The 27,356-nt window shown below is 40.7% G+C and overlaps 1 protein-coding gene across 15 annotated transcripts in view; it reads left to right on the top strand.

Annotated features, from left to right (window-relative positions):
• Nucleotides 1–27,356, top strand: part of LIMCH1 (LIM and calponin homology domains 1) — a 320,528-nt gene that overhangs the window by 147,327 nt on the left and 145,845 nt on the right. For all 15 annotated transcript variants that reach the window (XM_059672538.1, XM_059672529.1, XM_059672500.1 and 12 more), the window contains exon 3: nt 2,759–2,828. In XM_059672538.1, coding sequence (XP_059528521.1) covers nt 2,759–2,828 — 70 coding nt within the window. The remainder of the gene's footprint in view (nt 1–2,758; nt 2,829–27,356) is intronic.

The raw sequence follows: 27,356 nt of genomic DNA, 5'->3' as shown, positions 1-27,356 counted from the left end.
AATTTTTAACTTACGATTTTTTGGTAGGCTGTTATTTTTTCTACTTTGGTTAATTAGCAAAAAATGCTTGGGAATATCTGGTGGCAATGGTATTTTATTTTATTAGAAAAATCTAAAATATTAGAGAAAGTGGTTGATGTCAAATGCTGTGGATGGAATTAGTATAAATGCACACAAATGTGGGGAAACATTTATAGAGAAGTTTAATGAACCAAGCTCTATGCTAGCTTCTCACATATTTTGTCACATTTAAGTCTCAGTGATACTCAAGCAATTGGTACCATTATATTGTATGTTGCAGTTGAGGAAACTGAAGTTCATGGGCTTTTCTGAAGCAACAGCCCTTAATAGATGACCAGCAGCATTTGGGATTTGGTCGGTTAGACTCCAGAGCCATTGCTCTCACCCTGCTGAGTCCATCAGTCTGTGGTCCGGAACAGTTAGAAAGGACAGAGGTCCACGGGTACTGATAAGTCAACTCTCCAAGGCAAATTGTTTAACCTCCAAGACATATCGTTAAGGAGAAAGACAAGGTGTAGGACAGTGCATGTTACATGCTACATATCTGCCTTTAAAAATAGTTATATGTGTCTTTATATACTTTCTTTGGAAAGTTTTTAAGGTTACCTTCTGGGGCCTTGTGGGACTCAGCATTTTACCAAGTATCCTTTTAATTCCTTTTAAATTACCAGCACTGTGCACAAATACTATTTTAAAATCCAGTTTAAAATGACAATGTTAAAAACTAGTGAGAAAAATCATGTATCTTTATGATGATATACAATTAAAACCTGCTTTGGAGACATATACCTATGTGTTTATTTAAGCCATAATATGTGGGATGTTGACCTTGTGTTAGAGAGCGTGCTGATCAGGAATCTTGCGCACTGGGCCTGGCTGCACCCTCATCAACGCTGCAAAGTTACTCATTCATCACCATCAGACCTCCATTTGCTAAACTGTAAAATGAGAAGAGTAAACAAGTTGCCTTCTAACTTAAGTTATAAATAAGTTATAATAATTTCAAAATAAGTTATAAAGAAGTAATTTTTAAAAAAAAGATTAAATTCATGGTTAAAACAAAGTGAGTTCATGCAAAGAGCTCCATCTTGGCTCTCGGTGAGCAAAAAGGCACAAGTCCACTCCGGGTGCTACCTATTGGTGGTGGCTCCTTGGAATTGCAGTGAAAGTTACTAAGAACAGGCAAAATCCTTGGTGAAAAAACAGAATATCCTACTTGTCATAACTACTGTAGGCACGTTTCTTAAAATATTAATGTATAGTGGTGTCAAAGTCAAATATAGGTTGCGCTGAAGACTAATCATTACACTATTTCGAAATATCTTTTGTTACTGATTTGTAGAAATCTATCAAGCATAGGTTCTTCATAATTAACTAGAATCTTGGATCGCATGAATTATAGGCATGCCTCCTTTTATTGCACTTCATTTTATTGTGCTTCACAGATGTTGATTTTTTGACAAATTGAAGGCAAGACCCTCCACCAGCTAAAAGATTTTGACTCACTTTATTGCAAACATTCACTTTATTGCAGTAGTCTGGAACTGAATCCGCAATATCTCCGAGGTATGCCTGTATAATAGAGATTGGCAAACTTTTTATGTAAAGGGCCAAATAATAAAAATCATATACTTTGTGGACCATATGTTCTCTCTTATAACTACTCAGCTCTACACAAAAGCATCAGTAGACAACACATAAGTGAATGGGCATGGCTGTTTTCCAGTAAAACATTTTTACAAAATCAGGCATTGGGCCAAATTTGGCCCATGGGTTAGAGCTTGCTGACCCCTCAATTATAATAAATTCCTGCCCTAAGTTTTTTTTCCCACTGTATTCTGAGATAAGTTGCCTGATTACCTTTCCTCAATGCCTGAATGTGGGAATAAATGCTTCCATTCTACAACCCCTAACCTTCAGTATCCCTTTATAAATAACCTGGTTTGCCAATGCTACATTCCACCACCTCACCCTGATGCCAACCCTTACTTTTACAAGTTGCCCTTCTTTTTTTCTTTTTTACTCTGAGTTGATAATTTCTGAAGACAAGTAGTTGTAGTTATTTTTCTCTTGTATTCCCCATGTTGTATTACCATTTTTACCTGATTTCAACCTTTACCCCGAAAATGTTTTGTTCACATATTTTTGTACCTAGGGAACTGTGGTTAGCCTTGTTCAAAATCTTCAGAACATGATTGGTTAACCTCTTGTTAAACGTATTCTTCCCTTTCTTAAGGGAAACTCAGCTACATTTAACAAGCGACTTCCTCAAAGAGCAAGAGTATCTGGAGGTAGAATTAGTCTTGGCAAATTATTTGGGAAGATAGATGTTGGTCTCTGAACTTAGCGCATCCCTGGAGAGATCCCTGCCTTAACCAGGAGAATTGGGAACGAGTCTTGTCTATGTAGTAATACCTGGCTCCAGTCCTAGACTATTCCCTCCCAACCTCCATCCAGCTCCCATGTTTGTCTTTTCTCTTGAAGCATCTCCCAGCCTCCATCCTTTCTTTTCTCCCAACATTTCCAAGTTCCAGAACTTCACCTGCCATTGACAAACTTGATGTTGGCAAAGCTCTTCACTTGTATGTACTAAGGCTCATAGGTTATTGAGATTTACCACATGCTTTGAATTCCTGCTTTTCCTATTCAGCAGTTTAGCTGTAGCCCCGGATAAAGGTGATGTGTGTGATCCATCTTGCTTTATGTCTCATTTGACATTCTGCCTTTTTCATGACAGGTTGCTGAATGCTATAAAGCCAGGACTTGTTAAAAAGATCAATAGATTGCCTACCCCCATTGCAGGACTGGTGAGTATCCAGAATTGAGATTTATTTTCCAATATTCCTTTGCTCTAACCTAAGGGTCATGACAGTGCCATTTATTACAGTTCTCTCCTGCAATATATATTCCACTTGAATAAGAATGCATTGAAGCCATTAAACTAAGAGGTCACTTAAGAATGAAAGATTGCAGTTATGCCTAAATGTCATCTTAATCTTTGTATTTTTCCCATGAGAGATAAGGACCTTTATTTTTAAAGACGTAAATTTGTTTTCGTTTGAGAGGTGGATAATTAGGTTGACCTCAGGGCAGGAATGTGATTGCAATTATGGTTTCTCATTTCAGTTTTTCACTGCATTCCCCTGGAATGGAGGGGAGCAGAGGTAGAGAGAAAGAGAATTTCATGATTAACAAGCAGCACTTTCATGATAAATTGCTGTTTTCAATCTTAAAAATCTACTTGTGCTTAAATACCACATTTGTGGATCAGGTCTTCCAGAGATAGTGGACACTAAGTTTTCTATCTTAGTGAACACTAAGATGACCCTAAGATCACCTGGAGGACTGTTTAAGCAAGACCCTTGCCCTGCTGAACACATCTAAAGCTCATGTGTTCACATATGGTCAGAAGCAGGATTTATTTCCTCCCTGCTTAGACATGCTTCATAATTCTTGGCAATTAATTCCAATGATTTAATTGATGTTGCCTTTTGTGTAAAAGAGGGATAAAGATGGAAGATCAAGAAGACAAACACATCTTAGTTGTGGAAGGAACTTGGCACATGGACACGCTCAAACACAGACACATGTGTGCACAAAAAGCTGAGAATGTATGTGCCCTGGTAAATGACTCACTATTTCCATTGTGACTGCCTCCTATACATGTGGTTTTGCAGAAAACAATTAGAAAAATGTCAAGAATTTAGGCAGGCTCCTACATAGACCTTGCTGATTGTTGTTTAAAAGTTTTATAGCCACATCATGATGACTAATTAAAAATATATGTGGTTTTTTTAAAAAATTGTGTTTGAGAATTGGGAGGGTCGTGGTAATAAGGACATGGTTTTAGAAAGTTGAATGGAATGGATTTTTTAAAAAATAGTAAGAATTGCTATTTCTGTAAATGCATTTTATTTCCTGTACTGGTTGGTAGTAAGTTAATGATTAGTCATTAAAAATCCTGCCAATTTTGTTCATCAGAATCATGTAACCAAGTAAGTTAATAGGTAGATGGATAGATTTAGAAGGGGTGAATTTGAAAATTTTATGAATAATCAATCTGTATATGGATATCATATATTGCATATTTAATAAGTAATATGTAATTTTAACATTTTTTATTAACTCCATCTCTTTCAAACATTAAGGCCATAGTATTAATGATACTGACAAGTTTATGTTTGGCCTCAGACCTTGGCATCTCCTGACCTTGGAGTTCTGGGGTTTAATGTTATAGGATCACAACTTGCAGGACAAAGTCAAGAAAAGGGCCCTGGTAAAATCCATGTGAACAGAAGCAAGCCACTCTGAGAGCAGAAGCTAAAGAGAAAAGGGTTTTAACCCTTAATTTAAAATATGAATCATACATAATTTTAGTAAAACTGAGGGTATGGGACATGTGCATTGACCTTTATATCATTTCTTATTATAGATCAAATGTTGTTTTTGCAAATTGCCTCTACTTTGGAGCAAGCAGGCAATTTGATTAAAGATAAAAAGGGGGACCTCAGTTGCTTTCCTCCCTTTATATCCTTGACTTTTATTTCTCCTTTTCTTCATTTGAATTTTCTTTCCACTTTCCTTCCATCATTTTTCCTTTTCCTTGCCCTTTTCCAACTAACACATCCCCACTCACTTTCATTTTTCATCACTTATATTTTCTTTACCAATTTGGTATTATGATGTCATGATTTATAATAAGAAATATATAGTTTATCTTTGTCCACTTCTGCTACAGAGCTCTTAAACCCTTGGATTTCCTAAGCAATAGGAATAATGGGAGCACCTTCTGATAGTATTTGTTGGTTTTTTTTTGGCTTCAGTTTCATAAAGATTGAAGGTGTGTCTTTTTATTCATAGCAAGCCCCATTCAACCACACCTGAGTTTATGTTAACGTGGTGACTTAGAAAACCCACCATCCCACAAGGCTGGGGGCTGGTTGCCAGGGAAACCAAACAGAGGATTAGAGCAAGCCTGTCAAACTCGCTGCCTGCAACTAATATTTTTGCGGCCCAACCAATACAACGGTATGGAAGACATGTTTTAATAAAAATTTTATAACTTAATTTTTACAATATCCTGTTATACATAATTAATAACAAACTACAACATTTGCTAATGACTGATTACTGTAATCATGTTGCATTCATTTCCCTTACGCGCCTTATGTGCAGGCGCACCATTTCTATCAAATACTTTAGCAGCCGATTGTACTGGCTTGTTTGATGTGTGCAACAGGAAATATTTTGCTTTTGGAGATAATATCAGATTGTACCCATTAAAGGCTCAGTCCCACAGACTACCCTCACTTCAAATGCCAATTACAAGGCTAGGTTGTCACCTATGCTTCTGAGCAGCTAACTATAACTCAGAGTTCCTGGGACCCACTCCTTGGATTTGATTAATTTGCCGAAGTGGCTCACAGTGAAACATTTACTTGTTTTCCAGTTTATTATAAAGGATACTATAAAAGATATAGGTTTTTTTAAAATGAAAGTTACAGGTGCTGTTATTGGAGAAATGCTTGGATGGTCTTTCTCCATTGTTAATGGGAGTGGGGCTCTTGGGGTACCACTGGAATAAGCATTTCCCATTTCCCTCAATCCAGTCCTGGAAGAGGTATAACTGGGGATTCAGCAGAGCTAGAAGCAAAGTCAGCATCCAAAGTTTCCTTTCCATGGTGGAATTGGGTCCGGTTTAGCATTAGGCTAGTTGTGATCCATTTTTCTATTGTGTGTGAGGGCCACATGGCTGTGGGCTATGTGGGAAAGTGCAGGAGTGTGAGAGCCCCACAAGCCAGGAGTCAAACATGAGTAAGCAAGAGCAAAAGTGAGGGGCAAGAGCGCAAGAGAATGAACTCCTTTGTTTAAGAGATTAAGCACCCCAAATCTTCCCACACTTGCAGAGGCCACTCTTACTCTGGCCAATGACGTTCCTTCCCTATGTCACCCAGACTTTACTGAGCATGCGTCTATTGTCTAGTCCCTTTCCCCAGTGATCTGTGTGGAAGAGACCAGTGGCTTCCTGGGGAGTGTTAAGTTGTGGCTTCCTGCCAAAGCTGCATAAATGGCATGCCCATAATATTTGGCCTTCTCTTTGCTCCTTTCCAGTTACTCATAACTGGGTTAATTACAGTGGTATCATTGTTGTTAACAAAAACACACATAATGAGTCTAAAGAATTCTTACCTAAGTATAGTTAATTAGTGCCCACTTACTAATATCCTGAATCTACAAATCTGGTCAAACTCTTTTCCTCTCTTCCAATTACCTTCAGCTCAACATTTCCAAAAACCAATGTACTAGTTGGGGTTCTGGCAAGACTTTCCTCCCTTCTCCTCCCATATCCCATTCTGTTAATGTTCTTCTAGAGTTCTTTCTTCAAACCATTGTCTGTTCCCTTTCTACACTCATGTTCTGTATTCATGACTTCAACTCTTCATAGCATTGACCCAAATCATTATTTCTCACTAAGTTTTCTCTGAATTCCAGACGCCTTGTTCTGCTTATAGGATAGTACTATCTGAATGACTTACCAGCATCACAAACTTAACATATTCAAATTAAACTTAAATGACCACTCCTGTCCCCCATTTCCCTATATCAGTGAAGGCTCCATAGACATGCAGTTGCCCTAGTTCAGCTATCAGAGATTTGGGCAGCTTTCTCCAGTCTGTCTGCTGGTCACATTTCCTTGGGTATTGGACAAAGCCTAGAGAAATCCTTTCTCATTTTTTTTACCTGGTTTATTATAGTCAACTCACAGCTACTCAAACATTATTCACTCTCATGTATGATGATAGTTCTCATGAATATAATACTGTCCCCCTGTTCTTCTTGACAAAACCTTATTTATTTATCAAAACCCAATGCAAAACCACCTTCTTAGTGAAGTCTTTAGTGTTTAAGGTCCATATGATCTTTTATTATAGAATAGAGATAGCCTTTCTGGGTTTAGGAGAAAATGACTTAATGTAGACAGAAAAAAGATGGCTGTGTTGCATATGCTATCAAGGAGTAAGATTTTGAATAACTATTTTAACAGTTTGAAATAAAGATGTGTGAATGGTTTAATGTTCATGTTAAGACATCATAGCTTTAAGCAGTAAATTTACCTTGATCAAACTTGTCAGTACCCTTAACGGGTACAAATGATGTAAGGTGCACTAGGAGGTCACAGCATCACCTTGATAGAATGTCTGTGAAAAAATTTCACCTAAATCCAATTCTCAGGAAACAATCAGACAGGTCTAAATTGAGGGGCATATCATAAAACAGCTGGCCTGTGCTCTTTAACACTATCAGTATCTTTAAAGATTCCTCCCTGTCCCCCAAAATCTGGAAAACTGTGTCAAATGAATGATGACTAAGGAGATATGACAACCAAGTGCCATATGTGAGCCTTGATTGAGAAAGAACAGCTATAATAGACAGTATTGGGACAGTTGGGGGAAATTTGAGTGTGGATTGAATATTAAATAATAGTATTCACTCAGTGTTGAATTTCCTTCATGTGATAACTATCTTGTTAGAAATAGTTGTGTATTCAGGGGAATACTCTTGATGTTGGGAGGAACACAAGCTGGAGAATTTAGAGGTAAAGTGTCACAATATGTCCAACTAACCTTCAAATTGTTCAGCAAAAAGAAGTCTGCATATGCTGTATAATTTTATATACACATACACATGGACAGAGAGAGAGGGAAAAGGAAAGGAGGGTGAGAGGAGGGGAATGTAGTAAAATGTCAGATCTGAATAAAAGGTATACAATTGTCCTGGTACTAATCTTGCAATTTTTTGGTAGGCTTGAAAGTTTATAATATAAAAAGTTGGGAATTAAAAGACCTTAATTCTCTAAGCCCTGGCTGGGTAGCTCCATTGGTTAGAGAGTTGCCCCGATACACCAAGGTTGTAGGTTCAACCCCTGGACAGGGTTCATACAAGAAGCAACCAATGAATGCATAAATAAGTGGGACAACAAATCAATGTTTTTTTCTCTTTCTCTTCCTTTCTCTCTCTAAAATCAATCCATACATTTTTTAAAAGGTGGTAAAAGACATTACTGCTCTTATTTTTGTGATGGGTGGGGGGGAACCTCAAATAAATAGTACATTTGAAGGTAGCAGAGACCATCTTAGGATCGGAGAGATGTGGCCTTTTATGGGAGTGTGTTCTCCACATGACATTTTCTCTTCCTGTATTTGTGACTGTCAGGGAAGTGCAGACAGAGTTTTATGAGCATCTGCACACTCCCAGGTTGGTTTCTACTTTGTCAGGGGGTTGACAGGCCACTGATCATCTATTGATCAAGGGTCCTCAGTAGCAGGGGCCATGGCCATGCAAGGAGCGTCACCAGAGGGTTTTCCATGCCCAGAACCCATGCCTGTGTGTCCTAATGGCCTGGTGTTGAGAAGAAGCCATTAAGATACCCCAGCTGCCAGACTTGAAGATGAATAGAAAAGTGTGTTTTCACATAGAAATCCCAAATTATAAACACGTGTAGGTTTTACAAAGGCATGAATAGGTGTATTTTAGCCCCTGAGTTGAGCCGTGGTTACAAAGAATTCAGGGGTGAAGGTGTTAAAACAAAGTAGTTGAAAATCATTTCCTGGCAAGAATGCAAAGACCCTGGATCCGGGTCTGTGTTTCTTCTGTAACGATTGCTGACATATGAAGCCGCGCGGTGACTGCCTGCAGATGCTCACATTCTTCTTTAGGTGTTAGTGATACTCTTAGCTATTGCCAGAGAGAAAGACCTCAAATTTAGGTTCTGGCATACCAAAGACTCTAAAGAACGCTGCCCTTTAGTCTGCCAGTTCCTTAGTATTGCACCATCAGCCACATCCTGAAACTCTATTTAATGGTCATCAGAGATCAGGCTACATTCTGTTTCATTCCAGAAACGTTAGACTTTGTGCAAGAAACACAAATGTCTGAAATCCTTCCTTACAATAGGAATTTTAAAATTAAGCTTTCTTTCGCCCAGATTTTAATTGTATCAGCCATTTTCTGTACATGTGTGCGCAAGTGTGTTTGTGTGTGCACAAGTATAAAGTCTACTTGGAAATAGATGATATTTGGGGATTCTGTCATGGGGGCTGAACCTTCCTCGGGCTCTCATTAATTTTTGCTTGATCTTGCATGTGAATCCAGGAATTTTACAACTAGAATGGCATCTTACATGTATTCATTTTACAGATGAGGACATGTGGGTCCGTAAACAGAAACTATTTGTCCAAGATTGCAGAAATCGTAAAAGCTGAGATGGCTCCAAAGCCCCAGCCACCCTTATCCTTGGTTGTGTTGCTCCCAAGTGCTCCCAGTTGACAATAGAACATGTGTGAGAAAGAAGGGGAACCAGACTCACTTTTTAGTCCATCACTTTTTTTTCTTCCTTTTGGCCAATACCTTCCAAATGTCTTTGCGAGCTCTGTGAAGGCCTCCCCTCTCCTGATGGATGCTGGAAATTTGACTCTAGCTGAGGTTCAGCAGGATAGAGCAGGAATGTATCTGGTAGAATTATCCTACTACTTAGTTACTCTAACCCACTCAAGAACTTCTTTAGAAAAGGGATGTATTTTTCTTTAATCAAAAGATAAGATTTCAAATCATTTTAGAGACGGGCTTCCTGAAATGGATAAAAAAAAAAAATGTAAGTTGTTATAAACTCTGCAGACTTTGAGGAAGCTTTCGAAAGCCATCTGCTTTATTTTATGAGACTGATCCCAGCACAGCTGATGCCTCCTTGTTTGAGGGAGCTCAGAGGAGGGGAAATGATGAAAAGGCAGAGATTTCCACATTATGAAAAGATAAAATAGATTGTTTGGAAACAAGGTAAACATAGGAAGCTGTTGAAAACTGAGTAGCGGGAGTGAAAAGCCTTTACCCAAACGTTATCCTTCCAGGGAGAGACAACGCAGTACATTTGAGTCCCGGTGTTTGGGGAGTCTACCTGCTGAGAAGTGGTTTCATGCAAATCCTAACAGGAGATTGGAGCACATTCTTATCACTGTCTTATACTTTAGGTTAATATTCTACAACTTTCTTTAAAATTTCTAGAGCATTTACCTCCTTTCCTTCAACAGTTTATCTTATAGGCTCTCTCAGAAGAAGCGGGTCCAAAGTTCTGTTCTCTGCCTCTGTTTCTCTTCTGGTTAAAGTTATTGTTTGAAGCCAGGAGGGAGGCAGAGGTGTTGCCACCACTAAGCTACCATCATGATGACCATGATATATTAAATTCCTACTATGTGCCAGGTGCAGTACTAGATTATTCTTCCTATCTTTACAGTTGCCCCGTGATGTAGTTTTTGCTATGCCTTTACTGTCTCTCAGGACACAGCTTTCCAAAAATAAGGGGCAGGATTGGGATTTGCTTATGCATATATCACTCTTAGGAACCAGGATTGTAGTTCATTTAGGACTGAAACCATTATGGTCATTATATCTTGGCCACATAATGAATACAAAGGTAAAAGTGTGTCAGTTGGTGAGAGCCATTCTCCGGAGAGTTGGGCAGGGTGAAGGGGCATCCGATGCCCACTGTAGCAGTCTGGCTTAGGATATTCACTGAGATGCTTGTGTCAGACCAGTAAATTATTCACCTGGTACAACATTTTGAGTACTTGGGGAGACTCAATTAGAGATGTTTGTCCTTCCCATACCTCCTGTGTTTATAAGCAGCCTTCTGATTTTCTTATTTAGCCAGTGATTGTTCTATAACAAATTACCCCAAAACTGAGTGGCTTCAAACAACACTGATTATCTCATAGTTCCTGTGGGTTGAGAATCTGGGCATGACTTAACCGGGTCCCTGTCTCAGAGTCTCTCACAAGGCTGCAAATCAAGATACTGGCCAGTGTCACTTCAAGACTTGATTCGGAAAGGATCTGATTTTGAGTTCACTCAGGTGGGTAGTGGCAGGATTCAGTTCCTTGCAGGATGTTGGCCAAAGTCACCTTCAGGTCCTTGCCATGTGGGCCTGTTCACATACACCAGTTCGCGGTGTGCAGCTTGCTTTATCAGAGTGAGCAAGCCCGAACCAGAGAGAGAGAACAAACATGGTGGAAGTCACAGTCCTTTATAAGCTGATTTCATCACTTCTGCCTATTCTATTAACTAAAAGCAAATCACTAGGTCCAGCCCACACTCAAGGGGTAGAGATTACACACAGACCTGAACAGGAGGAAGGGATCACTGAGAGCTATGCAGAAGCTGCCTACCACAGTGAATGAAATGGTTATGTTAATCTATGGAGAAATCGGGGCATAGATTTCTTATTCTGAAAATGTGTCCCTTATAGTCATAGGACTTTTAAGATAGCACAATTTTCCTTGGACCACCTATCTTGCCTGAAACAAATCTCTGTTTCCCATTGTCTTCTGCACATATGCACCAAAAAGAGACCGTCTGTCCCTCTTGCTTTCCAAGTGACAATCTACTTATGACTCAAGACACAATTCCTGCCTTTCTGGGATCACTTCTAGGAGACAAATGTACATATAAGGTCTAATAATGTCAGACTGTAAAATGTTAATGAAATATAATACTCAAGGAAGAGATTTCTATGAGATTAAAACCTTGGCAGAAGTGGTGAAGACCATTGGAGTTGGGGGAAGGATATTCTAGCCTCAAGGGATGGAATTGGAAGGGCTCTGAGCCACCAGAACCTGGGTCCGGTCTGGCAGTGGCTATTATTTGCATATGGCTGCAGCAGGAGCCCCAGAGTCCCTGAGAGAAATCAATGCTCTGGAACAGGGGTCCTCAAACTTTTTAAACAGGGGGCCAGTTCACTGTCCCTCAGACCGTTGGAGGGCCAGACTATAGTTTAAAAAAAAACTATGAACAAATTCCTACGCACACTGCACATATCTTATTTTGAAGTAAAAAAACAAAATGGGAAAAAATACAATATTTGTATTTGCATGTGGCCCGCGGGCCGTAGTTTGAGGACCACTGCTCTGGAAAGTGGAGCAGGACTTAAAGGATGAGACCAGATATGCCATCTAAGGGCATTTGGACTCATTTTGTCTGCAGTAAGAGCCACTGAAAACAAAGCAATCTTGTGTTTCCGATAACTCTGGTGGCCATATGGAAAGCAGATTGTGGGAAGGGACCAGCAAACGTCAATTAGCAAGCAAATAGTCCAAATAAGAGATGATGAACACTTAAACCTTGGTACAAGCTGTGGAAATAGAGATGAGGAGACAGGATTTATGACTCTATCTTTTTCGCTGAATATAATATGCCATCAATTAGAAGACACCATTTTTTGAAGTATAACTAGTGAAAAATAAAGCTGTCAATTAAGTTATGACATCAGCAATGGAAAGATGCATTTTGATTTCAGAGGTAAAAAAAAGCGTGCGTTGTAAAATTAATGAAATATGATCATCTTAGGAAGATGACACCTACATTTTAGACTTGAACAACTTGGAGGATAGTGATGCCATTAATAGGAATCATGGGAGCAGGGGATGAGAAATGGATTCCAAGAGAAAAGATGAATTCTCTTTGGGATATATTTAAGAGATATTCATGTACAGATGTCTGGCAGACAATGGAAATGTTGGTTTGGAACTCAGGGAAAATGTTATAAAAATTGGAGTAAGTTAATGCGTGGATTATCTTGAAGTTAAATCCTTATTCTTAAGTAAAAACAAGGACACATTATTTCTTTTTCTATAACCACAAACTTTGAAGCTCCACCTCCCAATTTAAAGAGGTTATCTTTGGAGTGTTCGATCTACCTTGGCAGAGATGGGGTGGTGGGTGATGGCAACGGAAGGGTGACAAAGGAGCTTGAGACCACAGGAAGAGTCATTGGCAGTTGCACTTAAACATGAAAATCATGACAGATAAGGACTTAGATCTTTATATAATGACAATTCATTGAGATATAATATTCAACTAATCTCATATCCTCTAGCCTTTCTTTATATTCCTGATACTTCCCTGTCAGTACTAGGGAAGTGCATTAGTTTGCTAGGGCTGCCATGAGAAAGTATTAAGGATTGGGTGGTTTAAGCAACAGAAATTTATTTTCTTCCCATTCTGGAGGCTAGACATCTGACACCAAGGTGTGGGCAAGGTTGCTTTCTTCTGCGGCCTCTCTCCTTGGCTTGCCGGTGGCCATCTCCTCCTGTGTCTGGCCTCTGTGTGTGTCTGTGTGGTAATCTCCTCTTCTTAGAACGACACCAATCATATTGGATTAGGGCCCACGCTAATGACCCCATTTAACAAAATGACCTCTTTAAAGACCTTTTCTTCAATACAGTCACATTTCTGAGTCACTGGGGGTTCTGACTTCAACATATTAGTTGTGGGGAGCAGGGGTGGGGGAGACACAATTCACTGGGTAAGCCAGCCAAGCACTTAAACTCTTATTCACATGTGTTATGAATGCCTAGACCTGCTAGCTGCAGGCTAATATCCTCTTCATGGACCACAAATTATTTTTCCAAGCTTGTTTCCATAATTATTTTGCGTCTCTGCAGAGGTGGGAGGTTATATATAGCAGTGCTGTAAAACTTTTTTTCCCTAGCTTTTGTTCCTTCCTGTCTCAGGGAAGGGGAAACATTCTTTGAAGAAAGAAATGACTTGTTCTCCCTTATCTTTCATTGAACAACATTCAACAGAGTTTGTGACATTACATCAGTTCCTCGCTTTTTCCCCTTGGGAACAGCCCTTCAATTAGGAACTGTGAGGAAAAATATACATAATAGCAGGAAATACATATTTCACTCCAAGTCTTACGTCTTTCTTTTTCATGGTCACCTAAAGAAGACATTTCTGTGGAACTGATTTTTAGCATGTGCTCCAAGCCCAAGGTTGTAAGGATTCTCTTGTTTGGCAATGGGAACAATTTCCCTCTAATACCAGAAAGCATTTTATGAATGGGTAAGACCAGGATGAAGCAGCACTTCCCTTAAAATGTGCCATAATCTGAGATGGTTGCTCTAGGATATTTGTCTTGGCAAGCATTTCAAAAGCACTTGCTAAACACCTCTCCTGCTCTCCAGTAATTAAGTGGCTTCCTGCTGGAATTTAGGTCTCCCCTCATCTCAATAGGTGCAAATATTAGTTTTGCTCTCTCATTCTCTCCACAATATAAAATACTGTATTTCCTGAGTAAATTGTTTGGCATTTAATTTATTTTTTATAAAATTTAAATTTATTCAGTTTAAAGTTTTGATTTTACGTAAATAATTTTCACGTGTGTGTGTGTGTGTGTGTGTTAAAGGATCATTGATATGTTATGAGAATAGTACTTCACCTTAGTGGTCTTCCTCTCCAAAACCCAGAATGCTGGTCTAACCAGGAGGAAAATAATCAGAAAAATCCAAATTATGATACAAAATACCTGAGCAGTGCTCCCAAAAACCACCAAGGTCATAAAAACCAAGGAAAGTCTGAGAAACAAGGGAAGTCCATATAATGCCATATCCTGGAAGGGATCTTGGAATAGAAAAAGTGCATTAGGGAAAAATGAATGAAATCCCAATGAAACACGGAATTTAGTTAATAGTGGCATACCAGTGCTTGTTCATTCATTGTGATAAATGTACCACAGTAATGTAAAATGCAGGGTGGGAGTTATACTAGAACTCCCTGCATTATCTGCAATTTTCTGTATATCTAAAAACTATTCTGAAATTAAAGAAATTACTTAAAAATAGAATGATTAAAGATAAAGACAAAATAGAGCCATAATGCAAGGGAACTATAAACTAGGCGAAGAAACAGAGGTTATTAATAAATATTAAATGTCAGCCTACCAGTTGATGTATTGGTATCAATAAATGGCAGGATGCCAGTGAGTCCTGAGGCATATCAATCTAATGAACTTTTATGAATGATGAATTGGTTGTAAACACTGTGTTTTATAGTTTTTGGAAATTCCAAACGGTAAATCCGGCCACGAGGTTTCTGCACACATATTTCAAGATCCCCATTTTTAGAATCTGCACAAAGAAATATTTCATGTCCTTTAGGGAGGTTTAATAAAAAAACAACAGGTGGGAAATGGGTTTTGCAGTAGCATGAACGGTCATAACCATAAATACTAGGACCTCAGAATTAAACTGGCGGAGGATTGTAAACACATTAATCACCCCACCGTGCTGAGATTTCATTCTCAGATGTCATCTCAATTTCAGGCACAAAGAGGAAATGCCTCCACTTTAATTCAGAACACTGAATTTGGTATGACGATCCTTTATTTTCATGAGGATTCATGGAGGTAGTTCACCAGTATCCTCATCTATAAAACAGGATAAACCTCATCTCAGTAGGGTGGGTTAATTGAGATACTATATGTAAAATGCCTAATATGGTGGACAGTACATAGTATGTTTCCCACCAATTGTAGCTGCTCTCATTATTTATTTGTTCATGATTATTATGATGGCTTTAGAATTTCAGAACTAGAAGCTATTTAGAGATTCATCATTTTACAAACAGAGGAAACTTGAGCCCCAGAAGGCAGTAACTTGCCTGGGGTCATGCAGCAACTTTGTTCCAGAGGTGGGGCTTGAATGCTTGGCCCTCAGGTTCTCCTGGGGGCCTATTCCAGACCCACATTTCCCAGCGGTATTGGGTGCCTACCACACGCCAGCAGCTGGCACAAATCTCTCCTGCAGAGTTGCTCTCGGTCATCTCTCCCTCTGGGGGATTCTTTCCCCTCCTCAGAGGGAGCAGAACTCTCCGCCTCCCTCCCCAATAGGTGTGGCAATCACACCCTCTTCCAGCTCGTTTCCTTCCACTGCATCAGCACTTTAGCACTTCTGGCTGCTGCTGCCGTCTCCTGGGCAGAGCAGCGGTTGCTGCTGCTGCGCTGAGGACTGCTTTGCTAAGGGAAGGTCCCAGCGGCTGTGCCGGGCTGCCTCTGGGAGCTCACCAGGAGAGATGCCCCACCCCACTGGCTGCCGGTGTGGGGGCGCTGGAGTTGAATGTGGACTCTGAGGACGTGCGGGGGTAAGTCACATCCATCACGAAAAAATACATGTTTATAGGTGTCCATTCGGGAAGGAAGTGATTTAGATTTTAACACCTGATTACAACGAAAAGTTACTTTTTATACACTCATGGTATGGCTAAAACCATCTTGAAACTGTTTTCCTATGGCTTTCGCCTTGTCCCCTGATATGCCTACTACCTGCTGCTTTTATTATTCTTTTTTTTATTCTTGAAGGAAAGCATTGTGTTATTGGGCGGCGGGGAGGGGCTGTCATGGAAGCCACACAGACACATTGGCTTGTCGAAAGAAAGAGGATTTTCAAGAAGGCTGTGAATTATTCCCACAGTCCTCTGCTCCCCAGCAGTTCGCGCATCACGGGGAAAGGTGACTGCATGCATCTCAGGTCCAGTTTCACCCGAGCCCCCCTCCGTCTGCTTTTGCTTCCACCGCCTCCTGTGCTTTCTAAAAAAAAAAAACAAATAAAAAATCCTAATTTCTTAAAATGAGGAGGCAAAGAATTGAGGAAGAAAACTGGGGAGGGAAGGAGGAGGCCGTGAATCCGGGTTCAAGGGCTGCACTCCCCGCGTAGCCTGCCTCACCTTGTCCTTCAAAGTCAGTATTTACTGCAGGCTGGGGAGGGCATGGAGGTTATTTCTGGGCAAGTCTGTAATGAAACCCTGTCAGACCTGTCCAAATGCTAAAGGCTTCTCGACGCTGGTGATCGAGGGGAAGGAAATTTTCCTGAGTCAAATTTATGAGGCTGAACACCAAGCTGCAACAGAGCCTCGCAAATCCCCATGGCAAAATGATTCATCTTCCTAGAGTCGGAAAATCTATTTTTATCACCTTTATTCAGCCAACTCCTCGTTTTTATCCCCTCACTGAGCGATTGCTATTTCCTTCATGGTGCTGCATAAACCAAGGTGTCTCCGGCAGCTGAAACCTCCCTCCGGGTTGTCCCCAGCGTGGCTGACTCCGCAGCCCCCAGAGAAGGGGGCTGTTCTGCACGGGTGGGTTCTGCGCAAAGCGAAGGTCAAATCGGAGGCTGCACCCTTCAGCCGCCTGCCTTGTACTCAGGAATTCTGCCCGGGGGTGCGTACCATTGTGCTCTTCTGACAGAGTGTGAGGTGTATAAAGGGTGAATGGTGACCAGAGCTCAAGATCTTTACTGGTACAAGGGTGGGAAGAAGGAGCAAACACTAACCGCTCTCCCTATGGCTGGCCTTTTCGACCGTTAAGGAAGGCACAGAGAAGTCGCCAGTGCACCTTCTCCATCTAACAGTAGAGCAGAGAGGGACTTCCAGACACCATTGTATCCATTTCCCTGGTTCCACTGGGGTCTCTCTTTGCCAGTCCAGGCTGCTGCATATTCCCACCGCCTCTTTCTTGCTAGAGTCCCATGGAATGCTGAGAGGAGTGGTGATTGATTTCTATAAGGAAATTTGAAAGATAAAGATAAAGAGGAGAACCATTTTTACAGAATTTCCTTGTCTAACAGATTCAGCATGCTTACTGTTTGGTAGATACGGCAATAGCAACTAGGAAAGCAACAGGAATGTTAAATATATAAGAGCAGTGTTCATGGCATCTGCTGTATAATAAGCATTTGGTAAATATTTTGGCAGGATACCATTTCTCATAGGTCCCCTTTAATCATTTTAAGCGTTATCCTGCAGGAGGAAGTGTACTGGGGGCGGTTAGGAGCTGGCATTGCGGAGTCAGGTGGCCTGGGTTCAAATCCTGGATTTGCAACTTCTTAGCGGGGTGCTCTTTGGAAAGTTACCCAATCATTTGAGGCTTCTATATCCTCATCTGTAAAGTGGGAATAATATAGTAACTACCTTATATGGTTTTCATGGAGAGTAAATTAGTTATTATAGGTAAAGAGCCTGGAATTTTCCCAGTAATGTGGTTCAAGAGATGAAGAGGAAGAAAAGGAGGAGGAGGAGCAAGGTAGTAGAGGAGGGGAGAGAGGAAGGAAGGATTGGTTATTGGGATGAATTTGGGAATTTTTGAGATTTGACCCTGTCTTTCATGTTTCATGATTCCGATGATTTACAACCCTTCCTTTGCTCAGTGGAGAAAATAATTTGAGAGTAAAAGAATAAGATGGAATTTAGTGGGGGGAAGATTATTTCCAATCTCTCAAAAAATGGTTATTGAGCTCCTACTCCATGCCAGGCACTAAACTCCACACTGTGTATTTAGTGTTGAAACAAACAGTCATGGTCATAGTTTTAATGGACTGAGTGAATGAGGGATGAGGAAGTAGGGAGAGTATGTGGAGTGGAACACAACTCTACATCACTATAAAGGCAGTGAGAGATATGCAGACATGGGCATTGGATTGACCCATGAAACTGGAGGGGTAGTCAAAGCAGGAATGAGTATAATCAACCTCTGAAACACAAAGGAGCATGGGTAAGGAGTAAGAGAATGAGAGAACCAAAGCAGTTGTTATAATGATCTATATATATAAAAGGCTAATATGCTAAGTGGCCGACCATCCGAATGGTCACTGTGATGCGCACTGATCACCAGGGGGCAGACACTCAACGCAGGAGCTGCCGAGCTGCAGTGACTTGGCAGCAGTGGTTCTCAGGTGATGCACCCCAAAACCAAAGAGGGGGGAGCCCGATTCTTCATGGGGCCATACGATTCCACCTTCGGCCACGAGTTATGTTGTTTCTGGGACACTGTCGGCCACAAATCTGGTTTACTGCACACTTGCGTTTGTGTTCCACACCCTGTATGACAGAAACTTTGCAGAGTTCCCTCTCCCACTCTAGGACCCCTCGGGGGATGTCAGAGAGCTGGTTTCAGTCGGATCCCTTCAGGCCAGTCCAAGGGACCCCACCTGCTGGAGGGACCTTGCTCATTCCACGGACGCTGGGGAGGGACCGCAGGAGGTTGGCTCCAGGGCGTGTCCAGCCCTTCTCGCCCAGTCCCTCCCCACCCCACCCACCACCTTCTAATTAATTTCCTTTCAATGTGCACAAATCCGTGCACTGGGTCACTAGTATGACATAAGAGCCATTAAATACTAAGAGTTCCCAAGCCCAACTCTGAGACTGTAGATTGAAGAAGGCTGGATTTTTTTTTTGAAGTCTTCCTCTCTTTTCAGCTCCTGGTACTGCCATGCAAGTGGGCTTCTGTTTGGTTCTTTTCAGAGCCCAGACCTCACATCTCTTGAAAATACAAGGATGTATGTGAGCTACTGATCTTCATCAGTTGTGCTGGTCTGTAGAACATGCTGATATTTTAATTTGGTGAATCCTTTTTGTCTTTGGAGAACTTCAGCAGTGACCTGTACATGCCCTTCCCACCATTCCTCACCTGTGCCAGATCTGTTTCTGAGTGGCAGTTCTGTCCTGAGATGTCTTCTAGCCAAGACCCTGTGAAGTCACCCGTGTGAATTGTGGGATGGAATAATTAATACATTTTTATTCTACTCTTCTCCCAGTGGTTGGATTGGATTCCTGGGGCTCTGTTTTCTGTAAGCAGTCATTTCTTCCACGGCAGCCATCTGTGAAGAAACGGAGCTTACGGAATGACTGGGGCATGTTTTACATGGCTGCGCTCGGGTCCTTCTGTTTAATTCCCATGTCAGCTTTGGCAGTGATTTCTGTGGGTGGTGCTGGAGAATGACTTTGGTAAACAGCCCCCTGACTGTTGTTGGCCAGGTCCCTGTAAATACCATAAAGGATACAATTTGAAAAGTCACTGAGGTTTCCTTACCCTTCTTAGAGCTGATCCCAGGAGTGACATAGGAAAACCTGACCTCAGCCAGAGTGTTGTCTGAGCAGCGGCCAGGAATTGGTCTGGGTTTGCTGGCTTCTGCTTGGCCGCTCCTTGCTGGAGTGGACTTCTGACTGCATCGAGTTTCCTCTCCTCTGATTAGCATCCTGGGATTTTCACCCGAGCCCTGAATCTGCTTGGAGTCTTTTTTGGTGGACTCGCATTTCATCTTCCTCATTTCTGTTTCAATTTTTCTTCACTCCCAGAATAACTAACCAGCCTTAGATGTTCCCAATGTATTGATGTTGATCTAGGCTGCTGCTGCTACATTTTGCTTTTAGGACTGTGGACAGGCTTAGGAAATTCTTGGATATGTGTATGTATAAAGGTGACCTTTTCCCCTGTTTCTCTCTTCTTCCATTTCCATAAAACAAATATTTGTATTGCGTGTCAATTGCCACAGTTGTATCTAGAAATCCATCCCATCACAGTAGCTTGCATTCTATTATGCTGTGGACAGACCTGACCTAGGTGTTGTCTTCAGTCAGAGGACTACCTTAATCACTGCAATGGGAGAGAACTTACTGTAGGTGCCTGTATGGATTACCTCCAACTTCCTGAAAATAAGCACTCAAAGATAATACAATATTCCTCACATTATTGCTAAATAATTGATCTTTTTAAAAATGCTTTTCAATGAATGCTTTTTGATGCTGGCAAAACTGAGTACCAAATATAATGGTAAAGGGATCAGTTGATTTTCAAGAACTAATGAACTGGCCTACTTTTGGTAGCATACATGTTTTTTGACAACTAATATGTTGGTTCAACAGAAGATAAAATGTGTGATTTGTGAAGAGAAATTTGTGATTTGTGATGGAACTGTGTCTAAGAAATGCAGCTGTTGATTTTGTTGGTGGATCCAGCATTGGCCCTAAGGAAACTGTTGTCCTTAAGACACAGGATGTCTAACTCGGCTAAAGTGTTTACTACAAATATACACGTGGTATATTTGTATGTATTTTAATAGAAATATTTTAACCTATGTTTATAGATTTAAATATAAAAACTGAAATATATGAAATAAGTTTGAGTGTGGTACTAGGGACATCTTTGAGCTACTGAATAGACAGTGTTTTGTTCCTAAAAGAACTTGTATTTAAGAAAGTTGAATTTTTTTGTGAAGTTTATTCAAGCAAGATAGCAGGCCAGGTTTGCTATCTATGAAAAGTATACTTCTGGTTCATTCTGTCCCAAATTAAAGCTTTCTTTTTCTTTGAGCACAGGCATCATGGCTAGCATACTGTCCAGTGGACTGAATGTTTCCTTGTGGTCATCTGTCTGCATTGTGAGCACGGTTCATTGGAGAACATATGAAGGAATATTGTCACCACCTTAATTTTTTTGTCCAGGAATCAGTTCCCCGCAGGCCTCTGGGCCCCAGAGCAGTGCTCCTCACTGGGGTCCTCACATCTTGGCCAGGTTTCTGATGAAAAAAACAAAGGCGTTTCTGTGTCATGTGTTTATAGAAAGCATGTGGTATGTGTTTATTTTGTGGTAGGTTTTTATCACTTGTTGGAAAGATGTTGCTGTGCCTTAAGTGAATGGTCACTTGCCTTGTGGTTTCACAGATCCTAATTGTGCTTTTTTTTTTTTTTTCGAATGGGGACACATAGACAGGACTGCTGTGGAAATATTCCCTCTCCAGATATTTACTTTTATATTTTTATCTGGAATTCAATCTTTTAACCTATAGACATGCTATCCTACAGCAAATAACGTAGTGATCTCTTGGTCTTGTATCTCTGACTCCCCACCAGTGCCCATCCAGCCTCCTCAGCTCAAACCCATGTTATCTGGATGCTTTCTGTGTTATGCTTGGGCTTGAAATGGGCCAGCTGAAAGATAAACTGCTATTAAATAAACCTATGACCCCTTTGAGAACAAATAGAGCTGTTGAAAGAGTTTAAGAACATAGTGACTCCTTCAAAGACTGTCAACATTCTTGAACCCTTTGACTAAAAGTGAATTTTCTTGTGTGTGTGTGTGTGTGTGTACTGAAACTTACAAAAAAGGAACCTTAGTAGCAAGATATCTGAAGCCTTTTGTGTTCTTAACCTTGCAAAGTTTTCCTTGGCAGGACTTGAATGAAACTTAGTGCTCCTGATGAGGGGAGCAGCTGGGACGAGGAGACTGGGGTGGCAGGGAGAAGCCCACAGAGGAGAGGGGAGCCCAGGTGCTGCTGGGTGCCAAGTGCTTACCTAGTTATTCCGTTGCGTTCACCCTGTTCCCCAAGGCCAAGCCTCTCTTCTCTTTTTAGCTTTTCTCATGTGTCTCCACTGCTTTGGGCCTGGAACGTTGGAGCCTACCCTGGACCACACACATCTCCTGTTGCCACCAGGTTCATCTCTGGATACGAGATCAGCCCAACTGCCATTAGGATGGCTATGCTTTCTAGGGGAGATTGTGTCTGTGTGCTGAGGCAGCTGATCAGGTTTCTGCAAGCTTTGCTGTCACGGGTTAAGTTAGCCTTGTGGGACTCTCCAACTTGCCTAAGTTACCCCTTGGGTCCTTGATCAAACTCTAGTTGCCAGGTAACAGATACGCACTGATTTGAATGGGTCTCTCTTCCCTCTTCTGTCTTTCTTGTTTGCATCTTGCAAACAGCTGCTCTGAACTAGCAAATGCCTATGGGGACTTTTATTATAGTCACAGGACAGGTTATTTTACCCCCTCATATAACCTCAGAGTTTCTGCCAACATAAGGTGAAACAGATCTTGTTCATCATCCAAAATTGCAGTGTGAGGCGAGTTGGAATGTGGAAACCAACTTAGAGATATTTTTAGCAAAATGAAATATTTTGATGCATATCTCTCACCTGAAATTTTTCCCAGATTTGCTATTTCTAGCTTCTTAGCAACTTCACAAAGGGGTATTGTATTTGAGTCGGAAGAGAAAAATATTTTTATTTCCTGCCCTTGACGTTCAGTGGAATTGATAAAAAGCATCAGGCTCTTTGAGTTCGGGATCTCCCGCACTCAAAAAAGTAATATAAACATATTATGTAAGAAAGAACTTGAGTGGTTTTTTTCCTGTTTGTCAGTGTGAGGGGAAAGTTACTGTGGAAAGTGAGGGGCAGGAGTGGAAAACAAAGAGCTTTGCTAAGAAAGTCGTAGCAAGAGTGATTGGGCAGCTCCCATGTCATCTGGCTCTAAACTCAACACTGACCTTGACTAATAGCTCTGACTTTCCATCCCTAGACTAATTCAACAGCTCCTTTACTCATTTATATTCCTGAAAAGAAACCCTTGCACTTTGAGTGGTGGGGTGTTGGGCAGCACTGTGTTTCATGAAATGGCGATAGTTTCTTATGGTCAATTAATAAATGAGTGATAGTCTCTTATGGTTGAACAGAAAATATTCATTTAAAAAGTCACGGGTTTGACATCACAAAAAGTTAAATAAACACAGAGCTTATGTACTTAGGCAGTACATAAAAACTAATGCATTCAATCAAGAATATCCACTTCATTTCATACTTATTTGGCATTTAAATTTCTTCAAATGGCAAATAAGTATATTTTGTTTATTTATGTATTTTTAAAATTCTTTATTGTTGAAAGTATTACATATGTCCCCCTTTCCCCCCATTGTCCTCTCCCAGCCTGCCCCTGCCCCCAGCCCAAGCTGTCACCTCCCTATTGTCTGTGCCCATTGGTTATGCTTTATATGCATACAAGTTATGTGATTGATCTCTTTGGCCATAGTTTAAGATGGCTCAACTGTTATGTTGGTTAAATTTGCCAACATGAAGTATTAACCATGAACCGAGTGCTTTACAAAGAATAAGAAATGATTCTTGCTGGGCATTCACCAAGATTTCCCAGACTTTGTCAGTAGATTTCCAAGCACACGTTTGGTGATAGATTGTTATCAGTGCATAGAAGACTATGCAGAGTAGAAAAGAAGACCTCGCCCATCTCTGTTTTTTTTAAATAAAAATAAAAATCCCTGGGAGGCATGGTTTATGTTGTTCTGTTATACTTGTTTGCCTATAAAATCAAATCAATGTTTTGATTGTTTTTATTTCCCAACTTTCTTCACTTTTACTTTAACCCTCCTTATTTAATGGTTTTTTTAAAAAACACACCAAAAAATAAAACAAACAAACAAGAAAAACCCCTCCTAAGTCTTTTAGGCACTTGCGGCACACTCTTTTCTTGCCTGATTTACTGTTCCACTTAACACAGCATTCCAGGCAGTGAAGGTATTGCCTTTCCTGTGACAGATTATGGCACTAAAGTAGTAGTGAGCTTTAGTACAGTTGGAGCAAAAATTGCTCTCCTGGGTCAGCCTCATTCTTCCTGTAGTTCAACTGTTTCATGTTAGCCACAGAAATGCCAAGGGTTTCCCCTCCACCCATTTTTTAAGAACTCCTTAAGATCTTCACTCTAGCTTTGGCCCCTGTGGCTCAGTCCCATACACTGAAAGGTTGCAGGTTCAATTCCAGGTCAGGGCACCTACCGAGATTGTAGGTTCAGGGTGTGTATGGGAGGCAATCAATTGATCTCTCTCTCTCTCTTTCTTTCTCTCTCTCTCTCTCCTTCCCTTCCTCCGTCTCTCCCACCCTTCCTCCCTCCCACCCACCCTCCTTTCCTCTCTCTCTAAAATCAATTTAAAAACTAAAAATAAAATATATAAAAAGACCTTCACTGTATTTATATCTCCCTATCATCTTGGGTCTTTTCTACTGGAAGAATCAAAGATTTGCAAGTGGAATTTTTCTTTGCACTTTTTCCTTCCTGTTATTCTTGAAGATGTTAAGGACAGAGACCGAGGTTCATCTCCTGGGTTAGCCACTTCCCAGCTAAGTGACCTTGGGCCAGTTATTTAACCTTATGCTTTAGCTTTCTCATCTGTAAAATGAGGGTTAACTATAGTACTGACCTCATAAAAATGTTATTGTAAGAACTAGATAAGCTAATGCAGGTAAAGCAACTACTATGTATACTTGGTGCATGGTACGGGCTCAGGAAAAGGTGGCGATGGTAATGGTGCTGATGCAAGTGGTAATGTCACTCACATCCTTCCTGAAACTTCTATTTCATCGACTGTAAAATGGTATAATAACAGTCCCTACCTCACTCATGTGTGAGGACTAGAGTATATGGTTCAACTTAGTGTGTTGTCTGGCATCTGATAAGCTCTCAGCAAATAGTGGTGGCGACTTCTGCAGTGATGTTCATTCATTATGCTTCTGTTTACCTCTACTCTTTTTTAAGGCTTCAGCTTTAAGCCATAAACCTATCCATGATGCTCTAAACCAGTGGTTCTCAACCTTCCCAATGCTGCGACCCTTTAATACAGTTCCTCATGTTGTGGTGACCCCCAATTTCATTGTTACAAATTGAACATAATTAAAGCATAGTGATTAATCACAAAAATAATATGTAATTATATATGTGTTTTCCGATGGTCTTAGGCGACCCCTGTGAAAGGGTCATTCGACCCCCAAAGGGGTCATGACCCACAGGTTGAGAACCGCTGCTCTAAACTAATCAAGTCACTTTGAGGAAGCCACTTGCTCTTTCTGTTTCTCTTCCTTGTTGTAAATAACAGTGTTGAGCTAAATGCTCTGAATAGTCTCTTCCTTTAAAGTATTTATAGCAATGATCACCCCATCACTCAATTCAGTTTTGAAAATACATTTTAATGAGAAGCTCATCCAAAAGAACTTCTTTGCCTTCTGCCACTAAAGGCCTTACTAAATGAGTCTCTTCGTAAATTTTCTCTTATTCAAATAATCAGGTTGTTTTTGTTCATATGATTAATGATTCCATCAACAGGCCCTATCCAGAAGTGTAACTGATCAGACTACAATTCCCCAAAGCCATTCTTATTATACAATTCCCCAAAGCCATAGTTAAATTTTTCATCTATACATCCTTGGCTTGTTTCACCAAAAATCAAATCCTGATGCCTTCCAGATACATCCCATATCGAGGAAGAGTATTTAATCTTGTCTCTCTGCCAATGGCTGCTCTCACTTTGTTCTACCCCCCAGATTCCCGACCAGTTTTTTCCCTTTGGAGAACAGAGATGAAATAACTGGTTTCCATTACAATCTCATCACCTGAGGCAGGAAGACTCAGTGTGCAGTGTGGTTTCAGGCCAAGGACAGTGGACGAGAGCTCCAAAGGGTTGCTGTTCAGGCTCTGTCCTGAGCTGAGAGACTTTGGACAGGACTGTTGCTTTAGTCCTTAGTTTTCCCATCTGTCAAATGAAAGATAGGGCAGAATGAGTCCTAAGACCTTTCTACCTGTGAAGGCTTATGGTCCCTATTTCTTCCCATTGTCCCATTCTGTTAACATTAACTCCTGCTTATATGGTACCTACAACATGCCAGACATTATGCTGATAAGTTAACATTAGTGCTCATTGTATCCTAAGCACTTTACATGTATTATTTACTGCCCACAGTAACCCAACAAGGTAGAAGCAACTATCACCCTCCTTTTATAGATGAGGAAACTGAGACAAAGGGATGTTAGGTGGAAGCTCAAGGTGAATGATGGATCGAGCTGGAATTTGAATCCAGGAGTCTAATGCCACATCCTTGCCCTTAGTCATTTTATTATTCAATATTTTCAGGCACTTTATTTTTCTCTTTTTCTTCCTGTAACTACACTAGGAAGGATATAATGACACCCTCATTTTATAAATGAAGGAACTAGGCACAGGGAAATTAAACGGTTGGCCAGAGTAACCCAGCTAGTGTGTGACAGCTGGGCTTCAATCTCAAGCCTGGCTCTTAGCCACCGCATTCCATGGCCAGAGCGGATTCCTCACTACTCTAGTAGGCACCTGGGTGATTAGTGAAAAGCTAAGTATGCTAGTTTTTAAAAGAAGGATACTTTTGGCCTTGGCCAGTATGCTCAGTGGTTAGAGTGTTGGTCTGCACACAGAAGGGTTGTAGGTTCAATTCCTGGTCAAGGTTAAGGGTACATACTTGGGTTGCAGGTTCGATCCCCGGCTCTGGTCGGAGTGCATGCAGGAGGCAACCAATCGATGTGTCTCTTTCATCCATCTCTCTCTCTCTCTCTCTCTCTCTCTCTCTCTCTCTCTCTCTCTCTCTTTCTCCCTTTCTCCCTCCCTCCCTTCCATTCTCTCTAAAAACCAATGGAAACAATGTCCTTGGGTAAGGGTTAACAACAAAATAAAATAAAAGGATACTTTTGTTTTTTATTTTTTAAGCACATAAAATAGAGTCTTTTAAGTATATACATTTTTTAAGCACAGAATCTAGAGGGCAGACTTACTTGAAAAGTCAGGTACAAATCACTTTGTAACCAACACATTATTTATTTACAAACAGATTCTTTTGATTTAGTGAGATATTGTACTTTAATCTAGCTCCTGACTGGTTTGTCTTAGATTCCAAATAATGCTATCTGAATTAATAAAACTTCACCACGTATCCAAATTACAATAGGCTTCACCTCTACATCCTCAATGCAGTTCTAATTACTATTGTCCTCTATTCTTCATTCTGCTGCTTAAAATCTATTGCCTATTCATAGGAAGGTAAGAGCAAAATGTCATATAGAATCTAATTGGTTAATTTTTATTGTGCTACTATGT

Source organism: Myotis daubentonii, chromosome 1 (genome assembly GCF_963259705.1).
Source record: "Myotis daubentonii chromosome 1, mMyoDau2.1, whole genome shotgun sequence".
Lineage (NCBI taxonomy): Eukaryota > Metazoa > Chordata > Mammalia > Chiroptera > Vespertilionidae > Myotis > Myotis daubentonii.
This window is presented reverse-complemented; position numbering and strand designations above follow the sequence as displayed.